At 38.7% G+C, this 15,021-nt stretch overlaps 1 protein-coding gene across 1 annotated transcript in view; it reads left to right on the forward strand.

The window, feature by feature from the left end:
* The first annotated feature begins 288 nt into the window (after window positions 1-288).
* Window positions 289-15,021, forward strand: part of rtf2 (replication termination factor 2) — a 33,581-nt gene continuing 18,848 nt past the window's right edge. The window contains exons 1-5 of the mRNA XM_066666677.1: window positions 289-492; window positions 2,039-2,133; window positions 2,391-2,484; window positions 3,977-4,116; window positions 10,463-10,541. Coding sequence (XP_066522774.1) covers window positions 424-492; window positions 2,039-2,133; window positions 2,391-2,484; window positions 3,977-4,116; window positions 10,463-10,541 — 477 coding nt within the window. The 5' untranslated portion in view covers window positions 289-423. The remainder of the gene's footprint in view (window positions 493-2,038; window positions 2,134-2,390; window positions 2,485-3,976; window positions 4,117-10,462; window positions 10,542-15,021) is intronic.

The raw sequence follows: 15,021 nt of genomic DNA on the forward strand, positions 1-15,021 counted from the left end.
CTTTAGCTCCTTGCACATGTCTTTTTTTTTTTTTTTTGCTCTTTATTTATATTCGGGATTCCCTTAGTTTAAAACATGTTAGTCTGTCTGGCCTGTTTTGTATATTACATGATACATGTGTGCACTCCCAAATACAAATTCAGCCTATGTCCAACAATGACTAGCGAGATAAAGTGATTCTGATTGTAAAGGAATAAATATTCTTTGGCGCCATCTAGTGTTCAGAATATATTAACAAATGTAGATACATAATTCATTTAATCGAACACACGGTGGCGACATCCTAGATCCTGATCTCGAGAACCAACAGGACCCCTCTTTGTGAGATTTTCTCGATTGTTTACGAGTTGACTTGCCTGGTTGTGGTCGCCTGGGCGCTGCTTCTGTTTTAACATCGATAAAAGTCTTCATAATCTTTACAACATGGGTTGCGATGGGGGAACTATACCCAAAAGACACGAACTTGTTAAAGGGCCCAAGAAAGTAGAGAAGGTACCGTCCACTAAACAGAACCATGGGGTTGCTTTGTGAGCTGGGATTTGCTTTGCTTTGATAGGCACCTGAGTCTTCATTAATCGTGATTATGTTCTGGATTATTGAATACCCTGTTGTTATATATCCTTCAGTTTGTCATTTGGTTTAAAAACTTTAGTCGAAAACGTTGATTGTGTGCGATCAAAGTATCTAATGAACTATGTAGCGCTGCTTTACAAATTCTATTGACCCTAAGGGAAACCAACGGTTCTTGTTTCATTTTCTTTTACTGTTTTGATATTTATGTGTTCATATGAAAGTTAAGTATAAAAAAGAGTTTGTTTTGGTATTTGTATGACACTAAACTGCCCGTTTTGCCTTGTGTTATATGGCTGGCTAACGTTAGCTGTGTAGCTAGCTTATGTCTGCTAACATGAAAATAATATAACATTTCCGCGCTGGTTTACCCTCCAACCTTCAACAAAGTGTTTACATTTATACAAGATCTTGTTTGTAGTTAATATTTTTCCATCCAGACTGTAACCCGATGTGATATTCGCCTTTACCTGACTGATTGGTTTCTTACTTCTCCATTCCACCTTAAATGGTGCTAGAGTTACAGTCTGTCAGAAATGCATTTTAAGGTGGATCGCAGAGTTAGTAATTAGGGGAATAGCAGCAGGTCGACGGTTTTGCTGAAGTACAATAATTAGATTTTCTCCAGTCACAGGTGTGTATAGTTACTCACATGTCTTTGCACAACCAAACGAAGCGTGTTTTTCTTTGTGAAAATATGAGGAAACATTAATATGAAATTCATTCATTCATTATCTGTAAGCGCTTATCCAGTTCAGGGTCGCGGTGGATCCAGAGCCTACCTGAAATCATTGGGCGCAAGGCGGGAATACACCCTGGAGGGGGCGCCAGTCCTTCACAGGGCAACACACACACACACACACACACACACATTCACTCACACCTACAGACACTTTTGAGTCGCCAATCCATCTACCAACGTGTGTTTTTGGACCGTGGGAGGAAACCGGAGCACCCAGAGGCACACTCCTCACAGGCAGACACAGGGAGGACACACCACACTCCTCACAGACAGTCACCCGGAGCGAACCCACAACCTCCATGTCCCTGGAGCTGTGTGACTGCAACACTAACCTGCTGCGCCACCGTGGTGAAATTGTTCATGTTAATGTACTATAGTTTTACAGATTGCACTCATCCTCATTAGTGAATACTTTATTACACGGGATACACAGAGAATACAGAGAGTCCCATTAGGTCGTCTTGGTGCTTATAGTTGATTTTCATTGTCATGTTATTAAACTAGATGTTTTTCACATCTCCTGGATTTTTTTATTCTGTGGCAAAGTAATTTCTAATGTTTTTTTTTTTAATCTCCCTACAACTTTACAGTGGAAAAAACCCACAGATCCAGTTTTGTGGTGGAAGTATAGAAAAATTTACTTTACATTTACTAGAGTCTGACAGAATAGCAGGTGGTCAGAAAACAAGTATTTAAAAAAATAATAAATAAACGTGTGTATTTCAGGTTGACAAAAATGCTGAGCTAGCTGCCAAATGGAAGTACTGTGCCCTGAGTCAAGAGAAGCTTAGGCGTCCGATTGTGGCTTGTGAACTTGGAAGGTAAGACCGTGAAGTTCAGATGTGTGGGTAGATTAGATTAAATCAGCATGAAGGAAAAAGTGCTGTACTTGAGTAGTACTTGAGTAAACTAATGACTCAAATAAAAGTAAGTGCAGAAAAGGAAACTACACTATGATGAGAAGTAAAACAGTAACGGGTCTAAAAACTAGTGAAGTACTGAATAACATACACTGTATGTACATATGTATTGGGACACATGCATTTATTATTTATGATTTAAATTATTCTTTTTACAGGCTGTACAATAAAGATGCTGTCATTGAGTATCTGTTGGATAAATCTGCAGAACGACCAAATGTAGAAGTTGCTTCACACATACGTGGCATTAAGGTGAGTCTATGTTTTTATATGACTCCCCACGGGTGATATAAACTCCTCCCGAGGCAAGGTTTAATAAACCCGAGCCCCGCATTTTGCGGGGTGAAAAACACAACTTATATAACCAGCTTTGTAAGTCTTGAATGTCTGAATGCGTCTGTGAGCTCCGTATACCGTTAGAAAGCGCAGAGCCTACCGTTTCTAAAAATAACGCTCTCATGGCGGTGCTGTGAAGCCTCTGTGAGTAATCCAGTGTGAAAAACCACCTAAAAATCAAGGCGCTCCTTCAAAATCTGTGTGTTATGCTCTTGTCATGAAAGATTCTAATGATATTCGCTATAATCAGAAATGAAGACGCTGCAAAGGGACAAGAAAGACGGTGTTTACTTTCAGTTTCGTTTTGACTCACATAACGTCAACCCACGCTGTCTCTGGGCAGAAAAATATGAGTCATCAGCAAAAACATATTCCTATTATTGATTTATAGTTTTTCAAGGTTTTTGTAGGTTTCACATCAATTAACACTGCATTAGATCAACAAACGTAAACTAAAAAGCTTAAGTAATTCTTTATTGTGTGTATTCTAAATAAACAAGTATTATTTCATCATTTTTTAAAAAAGATTATAATAATAATAATAATTGTAAATATTATCAGCATCTGAGAATCTGAGAAAACTGCCAAAGTACCAAAATGTTTTTTATTTGTTGGGAAATTTTACATATTTGCCCTGAACTAAATTCCTGAAAGTCTGGGCCTGCTGTGACTGTCAGAACTTTATCAGTCATACATCCCAGAGCTTAGAATATCAAGAAAAATATGTCCGTCTGATGCTACAAATTTTTTGTCACAGTAATATGACATGTAATAAATTAGAATCAAAAATGCTTATGTTTTCAACTAACAGACACCTCACACTAACAATCTGTGTATAGATATCCGATGTGGGAGTATGATTTCAAGGCTGTACATTGAGAAATATGAAAAAAAAAGCAGGCTTTAGGTAAAATTTTGGTCAAAACATGACAAATTTATAGAAAAATTGATTTATCGGTCAGCATGAAAACCTCAAGTGATTACATATTTGAATAGCAAAGGTTCTTTAGAAAATAAAACAACATATTGAATATGGCTATGTCACATAATTACTGTTTAAATGCAACTGAAAGAGGCACTGACAAAAAAACGGCATAGCAAAATAGCTATATATATAGGGTTCTTAGGGTTAAACCCAAAAGCTTAGTAACTGTTGTGCCACAGTAACACCTAACAAAATCCATTGATTTAGTTTTTAAAGCAGAAAATTTCACTCTCAGATCACTGCAAGAGTTGAGTAAAACATGTTAACAGCAGCAGGTGTAGCAACCATTGATTTTTAATTAGATGTATGTGTGCCAAGAGCTCCCCTGTAAAATAAAGTGTTGATAGACAGGATTAATAATTTTGGTGGTCCTAAGATGTTAGTTTAATATACTTGATGTTTTTGTGTTTTTAATGTATAAAGGATGTCAAAGAGCTGAATCTGACTGATAACCCAGAGTGGGAAGGAGAGAGGAGGAACGCTAAGGGGGACCGCTATGAGGATATGCACTGTTCCATGTTCATCTGCCCTGTTGTGGGACTGGAGATGAATGGCAAACATAAGTAAGAAGTCTCAGTTGTCCTGTTTTTATCAAATTTCCTGTCAAATGTATTTGTGTGGCACTTTTTACAACTTATGTTGTCACAAAGCAGTTTCACAGAATTCCAGTAAAGACAAAAGTTTTAATATGAAACATAAAACCCCCAGGTGAGCAAGCCAAGGGGCAACAGTGCCAAGGAAAATCTCCCTCAAAGCTGAGGAAGAAACCTTGAGAGGAACCAAGGCTCACAACGGAGGACCTATTCTCCTCTGGTCAAATTACCTACAAATTATTGCCAATTATTGACAATATACTCATTGTAATAATAGTAGATAATGAAAGCAATGATGGTGGTGGTAATAATTATAATCATACACTAGATAAGATGTAAAATATCCTGTGCCAATCCATTAGAGCTTCACATGGGGTCCACCCCACTCTATTCCTACCACATAATTTCTATAATTTTTCCTCATAATTTCTCATCAAACGTCACCTCTGCAAAAAAGAAATTCTACCAAGACAAAATCAAGAATGCTACTGACTCCCGGAAGCTGTTTTCAACCTTCAAGTCTCTACTGAACCCTCCACCTCCACCCCCTGCAACCAACCTCACTGCTGACGCATTTGCTGACTTCTTCACCAGCAAAATTGCTGCAGTCAGCAGCCGGTTTTTTGACCCTTCTACACAGCCTCCAGCTCTCCCTTCGAATCCTCCTATACCTTCTGCTTCCTCCCCTTCTTTCACTCCTCTCACAGAAGAGGTATCAAATCGTCTTAGAGGCGGCCATCCTACATCCTTTCCACTGGATCCCATTCCTACCACCCTACTGCAAACCATAGCTCCATACATTGTGTCCGCAGCCACTCATGTAATCAATTCTTCACTAACCTCTGGAACATTTCTAAACACCTTCAAGCAAGCTTAAGTAAGACCTCTACTCAAAAAACCTTCTCTTGCTCCTTCTATAATAGAGAACTACTGACCAGTCTCTCTCCTCCCCTTCCTGTCTAAAATCATTGAAAGAGCTGTCTTCAAGCAGGCAACAAAATTCCTCTCCCAACATAACCTTCTTGACTCTAACCAATCTGGCTTCAAGAGCGGCCACTCAACGGAAACTGCACTTCTGTCAGTAATGGAAGCTCTTAAAGATGCCAAAGCAACAGGTCAGTCCTCAGTTCTCATCCTGCTTGACCTATCAGCAGCATTTGATACTGTCAACCACCACATCTTACTAAACAAACTTACTGACATGGGTCCTGGTTTGAGTCTTATCTCACTGGACGATCCTTCAATGTGTCATGGCTTGGACAAACATCAGCGTGACACCACCTCACCACAGGTGTGCCCCAAGGCTCAGTGCTGGGTCTCCTCCTCTTTGCCTTGTACACCACCTCTCTAGGCCCAATCATACATTCGCACGGCTTCTCCTATCACTGCTATGCAGATGACACACAGCTCTATTTATCCTTTCTTCCAGGTGACACTTCAGTGGCAACCTGAATCTCTGACTGTCTCTCTGACATATCTACATGAATGAAGGAATATCACCTCCAATTGAATTTATCCAAAACTGAACTGCTGGTCCTCCCAGCCAAGCAAGCTGTTCTCAACAACATCAGCATCAAGCTAGAGTCCGTATCAGTGGCTCCCACCAAGGTTGTAAGAAACCTGGATGTCATGGTTGATGACCAGCTGACCTTCGCAGATCACGTTACCGCTGTAGCTTGATCGTGCTGCTTCTCCCTATTCAACATAAGGAAGATTAGGCCATGCCTAACTCAACATGCAACACAGCTCCTTGTTCAGACGTTAGTAATGTCCCGTCTTGACTATTGCAACGCCCTCCTGACAGGTCTTCCGGCCTGTGCTGTGAGACCGCTACAGATGATCCAGAATGCTGCAGCATGCCTGGTTTTCAACCAGCCTAAAAGAACACATGTCACACCCCTATTAGTTGAGCTGCATTGGCTACCCTTAGCTGCTCGCATCAAATTTAAATCACTAATGATGGCCTTCAGAGTATTCACTGGTTCTGCTCCCATCTACCTCAATAGACTCTTAAAACCATATGTTAGCGCCTGCCCTCTCCGTTCCTCAAAGGAGCGCCAACTAACACGACCAACCCCCCGTAGAGGTCAGTCAAGTCTATTCTCATCTCTGGTACCACGCTGGTGGAACGAGCTTCCAAGCACTATCAGAGCAACAGGAACCCTCTCTGCATTCAAGAAATCCTTGAAAACCCAACATGTCTGAGAGTATCTTTTGCACTGAATGTCTTTCTTTAATGCACTTATTACTTCCTGGCATATTGCACTCAATGTAAGGTATTTTGTATAATTTGTGCTGTAGTTTGAATGTTAGATCCTCTTTTGTAAGTTGCTTTGGATAAAAGCGTCTGCCAAATGCATAAATGTAAATGTATTGTTCCAATCCTACAGCTACACCCTAAGGTTGTTGTGGCCGTTTATTATCTGATCAGCAGCCAGCTACGGTTACTCATAGAGCCCATTACATGAGTAGCCAAACCACCCACTGCATCAATAATGTAAAAAAAAAAATAATGTTCAGAATGATTATAACGACAAAGTGCTTAAGAAAATCTATAGGAATTTTAATTGTTGTATTTAGTCTAATGGAGCTTCTGAAATAATTCTTATAACATCTAGCAGTAATGTGAATTAGGAATGCATGATACTGGGAAAAAAAACACTGCAATATGTATTTAAGAAAATGTCACCCACAACATACTTGGCAGATATAATCTGACTCTGGTAGAAGTGTTATGGAAAATTATAACAGTGTGAAATTTTGTTTTATGTCAAGCAGCAAAAAGGTTGTAAATGAAGCTTTATATAATGATTCAAATCAAAAAGTATGTTTGGTCATTACCGTTTAGCACTGCAGAACAGTTTACACAAGACAGGTGCTGTGTGTGCGTCTCTATGGTCTTTGGCCATATAGTATTGGAGCCTTTCACACAGAGACAGAAAATGACAGATTGACACTGAGACAATTTTTCAACTTGAACCTGTTCTATGTTCTGCATTGTACAAATGCGTTAAAAACAGGCTGACCAATCAGCTCCATTGCCATGGTTGCAGACCAAACAAATTTGCATCAAGACAGCAGCGCAGAACATCTCTTTTTTGTCAGACCGGTCTAGAAGAGGCATATGTGTTTACTGACTGCCTGACACTTAATGTTACGTGAGTAGGAGCTGTTATTCAGCCATATTTCACAGAGAGAACATAAGGTGGCGTCACTACACCTTCTGTTGTTAGTTCAGCCATTCAACCATTCAGTGACCAGAGGTCCTCTTTTCTCTGGACAAGTACTTTTTTAGGACCTAAAAATGCGTGTTCAAGGGTTCAGAGTGTTGAGAGCTGAATTGGGACACACTCACCCCACTTCAGCGCTGTAGGTCCACCATCCACCACGGTAAGTTTTACTGGAGCCTTGAACAGAAATGTGTTGAACGTTGTTGAGGTTATATTTATCATAGTCTCTTTTGACCCAACAAACAGAAACCTTGTCTGTCCCTATAACAACACAAATACACGGACACATCTCACCGTTGCTGATTTTCTGACAAGAAAATTACATCTGCACTGCTTTTTGTTTAACTTTACATGAAAACAGACAAAATCTCTTACTCAAAAAGGTCTTACTCAAAATAAACAAGGCTCTGAATTTGTTACAGCACCGTGTTAAAAGTCGGACCCTTAGAGAAATGTAAGTCAGTTATAAATATCTAGTTCCCAGCGATGCCCTGTTCATTTATCAAGTACAGAATACTTGGTTGATGAAATGTTATGGTGCTTGGTTTTAGAAACGTTCAAAAACTTAAATGTTATCTTGTTGCTTTTTGGTAAACGAGTTGCTTTAATGTCATCTCAGCACTGTGCTTCACTTTTGTAGCTTTGTATGAACAGAAAATAACAGGCTTTCCATGATCATACATACTGTCAGCAACTGAAAAGATAAACTATTTTTATAGTTTGTTATTATTGTAAACAAAGACATTGATACAGTGGTATGAAAAAGTTTGGGGACCTCTGATAATTTTCAGGATTTTTTTTTATAAATCATTGGTTGTTTGGATCAGCAATTTCAGTTAAATATGTCATAAAGCTGACTAACACAGTGATGTTTGAGAAATGAAATGAAGTTTATAGGGTTTACAGAAAGTGTGCAATAATTATTTAAACCAAATTAGGCAGCCATAAATTTGGGCACCCCAACAGAAAAATTGCATCAATATTTAGTAGATCCTCCTTTCGCAGAAATAACAGCCTATAAACACTTCCTATAGCTTCCAATGAGAGTCCGGATTCTGGAGGAAGGTAATTTGGACCATTATTCTTTAGAAAACATCACTAGTTCAGTCAGGTTTGATTGTTTCGGAGCATGGACGGCCCGCTTTAAATCACACCAGATTTTCAATAATATTCACGTCTGGGGACTGAGATGGCCATTCCAGAATGTTGTACTTGTTCCTCTGTATGAATGCCTTAGTAGATTTTGAGCAGTGTTTAGAGTCATTGTCTTGTTGAAGTATTCAGCCTCGGCGCAACTTCAACTTTGTCACTGATTCTTGAACATTGTTCTCAGGAATCTCCTGATATTGACTGGAATCCATGCAACCCTCAAATTTATCAAGATTCCCAGTACCTGCACTGGCCACACAGCCTCACAGCACGATGGAACCAACACCAAATTTTACTGTGGATAGCAAGTGTTTGTCTTGGAATGTTGTGTTCTTTTTCCGCCATGCATACCGCTCCTTATGTCCAAATATCTCAATTTTAGTTTCATCAGTCCACAGCACCTTATTCCAAAATTAAACTGGCTTGTCCAAATGTGCTTTAGCATACCTCAAGCGACTCTGTTTATGGCGTGTGCATAGAAAAGGCTTCTTCTGCATTACTCATCCCATACAGCATCTCCTTGTGCAAAGTGCGCTGAATAGTGGAACGATGCACAGTGACACCATCTGCAGCAAGATGATGTTGTAGGTCTTTGGAGCTGGTCTGTGGGTTGACTATGACTGTTCTCACCATCCTTAGCCTCTGCTTATGAAATTTCTCTTGGCTTGCTACTTCAGGCCTTAACTAGAACTGTGCCTGTGGTCTTCCATTTCCTCACTATGTTCTTCACAGTGGAAACTAACAACTGAAATCTCTGAGCTTTTTGTATCCTTCCCCTAAACCACAATGTTGTTTTCAGGTCATTTGAGAGTTGTTTGAGGCTCCCATGTTGCCACTCTTCAGATTGGCCACTTTAACCCTTTCTCATAGTTGGATTCACCCATGTATGTAGGTCAAGGGTCAATGTGCTTACAAAACAAATTTTGTTTTCCAATAATTAGTGCTAAAGGTATTCAAATCAATAAAACGACAAGGGTGCCCAAATTTATGCACCTGCCTAATTTTGGTTAAATAATTATTGCACACTTTCTGTAAATCCTATAAACTTCATTTCACTTTTCATATATCACTGTGTTCGTTAGCTATATGATATGTTTAACTGGAATTGCTGATCCGAAAAAGCCAGTGATTTATTAATGAAAATCATGATAATTATCAGGGGTGCCCAAACTTTTTCATACCACTGTATGAAGCACCAAAGCTTCTCCAGACCTTCCAATGACAAGGTTATTTATTTTGGCCTTTCCTGGTTTTGAAATGCCAGAAAAACTTATTTGAAAATGGCTATAAGGCTAATGGTGGTCCAGCTAAACTAGGCTTGCCTAGTTTCTCTTTACTCTTGTTTGTAGCAGAACACAAAATTTATAGAACAGAATTCTGAGGTTAAGGAAAATATATTATTTTTTAATGAGAGGAGGTTGTGGGTACAAGTCCCACTCCAGGTGACTGTCTGTGAGTGTGTTCTCCCTGTGTCTGTGTGGCTCGTTCCTCCCACTGTCCAAAAACACACATTGGTAGGTGGTTTGGTGACTCAAAAGTGTCTGTAGTGCTTAATAAAAAGGTCAATTCATCATTGCTCTTACTCCGTTTCTTCTTGCCCATCAGTGTCACCTCAGATTTCAGAGGGTTGAGACAAAAAAAAAAGCATCAGATTGATGTGAACTTTCCAGTTTCCTGTTAAAAGTTGCATTGTGCCCCCCCCCCCCCCCTGATATTTTATGTGAATAGGCCTTTTATGTATATACAGATGTCTATAAAAAAGGCCTCTGGTTTTATTAATTTATTATTATTCATTTTTATTTTGTAGTCATATTGAAAAATCAAGGGATTGCTCTTTAAATCCGTTTTGCTTAATACAAAAGAGGTCACCTTATTACTGACTTTTAAGCTTTGCACAGTGTGGAGTAGTAAAATATTTTTTTATTATGACTTTTCAGGTTTTGCTACCTCCAGACCTGCGGCTGTGTGTTCTCAGAACGAGCTCTCAGGGAGGTGAAGACAGAAATCTGTCACAAGGTAAGATGTTTGGATTTTTTTATTTATTTATTTTTCAGTTCTGTTTACTCAGAACTGTCATTAGTGCTCCTGAATTTTTTTTTGGCTGTTCATTCAAAGTCCCTCTTAATGTAAAATTTAGCATTCAGACTTGTCCTCCCTCCTTTAATTGCACTCGAATTTGTACGTCTTTTTCAGCATTTAAAAATGAATTTTTTTGACAGTATTACAATTTTGAAGATAAATCTGTTCTTTGCTAAATATGTGCAAATGTAGTAACGTCTGTGCAGTCATTGGATTATGTATAATAGTGTTCAACCTTTTGGAATAATATTGAGAATAAGATAAAATAGCAAATACTAATGCGCTTATCTATTTTTTGGCTCATTTATCAGTGTATGTATAAAATAATTCATTCCGTTTTTGTTTTTTTAGCACATTTTTAAAATGTGCATTGAGACCTGAATTGGGGAAAAAAAAAAAACTCATGCTCAGACGAGGTGGAAAAGTTAGAATATCGAAAGGCCTAAATGTGCAGAAGACTAAACAATAAACCATGGCATTTCGGCTGGTTTATACCTATTGTTCATGCAGCAGAGTGCATGCTGTAGACCCCAACAGCCCGACTGCAGATTTTGAACTGACTCCTCCCAGCTCTTCTTCCTCTTTGCTGTTATTCACATCCTGTTTTCATACCAGCAGCACCAGAGGTTCTTTCTTTAGTGCCTGAGTAGATTATTGTAAGTCAGAGACCATTGCACTCTAGGGATGTGCTGTTCTTTGTGAATTCCCAAATGTGGGAATCTCAACTTCAAAGTTTCTGGTTGTAGGGGGCTTTGCAGCTTTCTCCTCTTTAATTTTAACTGCAAAGAATTTATCAGATTATTTTACCACTTTGCTTCCATGTCTAGGAGATAAAATATATGTACCCTATTGCATAAGGGGGATAATATATTTATATGGAATCGTCCATATATAATGAAAAGTTTTTTTGTATTTCTACTGGTCACTGTAAAAGAAGGCTTTTGACGCTTAATTTTTGCTAGTTTAATTAATCATGGACAACTAAATGAAATTTGTAATCTGTAACTTCTGGTGTTTTAGACCATTATCACCATAATGCTCAGCTTATTTGTGTTTCACTCACCTAAACTTTGCATGAGACATTTTATGAGACAAACAGAGTGCAAGCAGGGTTTATACCTATAAATGGCAGCATGCATTTCACAAAGAAAACTGGCTTCTCTAATAAATGTTATGGTGTGTGAGTGAAAGACTGTGTATGTGAATGAATGTCTGTATGTGTTCGATTAGTATTCCCTCCTGGGTGTAGCCCTAGTGTCCAATGCAGTCCTTCGGTTGGACGGTCATTTTCTTGTTGAGAGTATGCTGTGTGGGTTTGGCTTCTGCTTCTCACCAGTGTGCGTGTGGAAATTAAATGTTGAATGGAATGGCGTTCTCTGCAGTGTTGATTTTAAAGTATCCTTGGGTTTCTAGAAAGGTGCTGTATAAGTGTGATAGGCTGGCCCAACACATCACCAATTAGGGCAGCACGGTAGCGCAGCAGGTGGTGTCGCAGCCACGCAGCTCCAGGGATCTGGAGGTTGTGGGTTCGATTCCCACTCCGGGTGACTATCTGTGAGGAATGTGGTGTGTTCTCCCTGTGTCCGCGTGGGTTTCCTCCGGGTGACTGTCTGTGAGGAGTTGACTTTGTTTGCAGAGGGACTGCTTGTGGAAAAACATCTCACAGAATGCCAAAGCCTGCATCATTCTTTCTGTGACATTTCTTTGTGCAGTAGTCCTTATCTTTTGGAGTGAGGGAGTGTTTTGAATAAGGAACTGACTTTTGTTCTCCTCTGCGGCTTCGTCTAATGCTTACTCTGTTAAATATACAGCTTCTCTTTTATATTTGTGATGCCTTATCTGTAGTTCGAATGCATGGAGCAGGCAAGGAAGGTCATGCCATGGAACTTCAGCTGGATCAGGAATTTAAGCAAATTTTCCTCTGGTCCTGTTTTCCAGCTGTAGACTGCTACCAAATGAGGTTTCTTCCTTTTAATTTAACATAAAACCTGTACAAACACTGTGTATATATAAATAAGTAGGGTTGATGGCATCAGTCTGATATGATCAGACTTCCTGATCAGAAGTCTGGCTGTGGGTTTCTGGATCAACAGAAGCATATTCATACTTTTACAGGAACGCCCAGGAAGCATAACGGATAACATTCCCCAGTGGTAATATATAATCTCAATAGTGGAACCCCATAATAAACATTAGTAAGTACTGATTCCCCATGTACATTTACAAACTGATGGCCCTGGCTCCATAAAGCTCTAAACTGTTCAGTCAAGATTGATTTATTTTATTTATTAATTTTTTTAACGTATTATTCAGAATTCATAAAATCGTTACTGCTGATGGTATCTGAGCCTTAGACTTTGGTTCATAGTTTGTTAAGAAATTGTACTAAACATAAACTAGGATTTTATTGATTAATTTCAGTCATGGAAGAAATATAAGCTGAACTTGCAGAGGCTAACCTGTAATTTATTTTCTAGATTATTTAGCCACTATTTACTGTCTAGGCTAGCTTTCTAAAGATTTCTTTTCAGCCATGGGTGAGATCATTGTGCCAGCTTTTTCTGCCTAATTATTTTTAATGCTTGATGGTTCAACAAAAAGTGCTCTGTAAGTGCTGTGGTGGATCGCCTATGTAATCTTATGTGGATTGCCAAATTTCAAAAGGGTCTCTTTTCAGGGACCTGGAGGTTGTGGGTTCGAGTCCTGTGAGTCTGTGAGGAGTTTGGTGTGTTCTCCCTGTGTCCACGTGGGCTTCCACCAGGTGCTTGGGTTTCCTCCCACAGTCCAAACACACACGTTGGTAGGTGGATTGGTGACTCAAAAGTGTCCGGAGGTGTGAGTGAGTGTTGCCCTGTGAAGGACTGGCACCCCCTCCAGGGTGTATTCCTGCCTTGCGCCCAATGATTCCAGATAGGCTCTGGACCCACCGCGACCCTAAACTGGATAAGCGCTTACAGATAATGAAAGAATGAATGAATACAATTTCCACATCTGTCTGATGAGAACTAAGCTTTAACAGATTACAAGAGAGGAATGTTGTATTTTCATGAGGAAACAATGTCAGGACTGTTAGCTGTAAGATAAACAAGTCTCATTGACTTGGAAATTCAGCCCTGCTAACTGTGAGATCATTCATCAGTTGTTTATGCATTTGAATATTATCCCGATGATGAGACTGAAGAATGAATGTGTAAGAATTTTGCCATTTGACTGTATTTGACAAGCGTTAATTAAATTAATGATTTATCATCTTGTAAGCGATTACTTAGTTAATAAGTAGTAAAAAGCTACTCCCCTGTAAATAACTCTTTATTTAATATATTTTTTTATTTTCGGCCCAAAGCTTGCTGTACAACAGGATGAAGAACTCTGTAAATGTTTTCCATTATGGCGCTCATGGACTCAGAATAGGGAAATACAGTATCGTGTAAACAACCCCCCCCCCCCTCCATGTTTTCTGTTCCTGTTTTGTCGCATTAAAATCAGGAATTTAAATGAATATTTATTGGAATATTAAGCAGTCGACAAAAAATCCAGGTTGTTGATATGGACTAAAAATTTTAGCTAAAACCAAAAAGTTGACTTGCTATGAAACCCATAAAATGAGTTAATTTCAGAAGTTAAAGGACCAATCTGTATACTGGCAGCAAGCAGTTAAAATGAGTATTGCACCTGGTTAGGGAAAGTTTAACTTACATGAGGGATATTTAAAAAATTTGGACTATCATAGCTAAAACAAATGTGCCATAAACATATTTACACAGAAAAAAGTATGTAAATTATATGAAACAAATATCTACGCTAACAATAGGCAAGGTTTTTACAAGCTTCATATTTCACTTAATATTTTCACATGACATATTTCACTAGACAAGGCTTTTATCTTCCTTATTGATTCTTCTCTTCCACCTGAAATGTTTAGGAGGCTGTTGTTTGCTTATTATTCACAATTTTTCCATATTCAAATGTACAAGGGAAATAGTGTAGCTAATCGCCATGCAGCTTCTGAATTTTCTATTCCACCTTAAATGGGCAATGCAAGGCTAAAGTTGACTTAGCAACAACACATTCCCCAATTTATTGGTTTATACACATGAAAAAATGGCATTTACATCCCACTTTCTGCTCTTATTTCACAATTTATCCATCTAAAGAACAAAAACCATGAAGTTCACATCCCATATCTGCTCTGAATGCTTTTTCTTTCATAATCAAACCAGAGATTTCACATCCCTTATCTACTCTGTATATTAATTTAAAACACACAGTCAATGGAGTTTGCATCCCTAATTGTTTGTCATTATTCACTTATTTGTCTAAAACAACACAATACATGGACTTTACATATGTTATCTGTGCTGAATATTCAATTTGTCTAAAACCCACAAACAACTCAACATTTTATACCTTTTATCAA

This window comes from Hoplias malabaricus, chromosome 3 (assembly GCF_029633855.1).
Source record: "Hoplias malabaricus isolate fHopMal1 chromosome 3, fHopMal1.hap1, whole genome shotgun sequence".
Taxonomy (NCBI): Eukaryota; Metazoa; Chordata; class Actinopteri; order Characiformes; family Erythrinidae; genus Hoplias; species Hoplias malabaricus.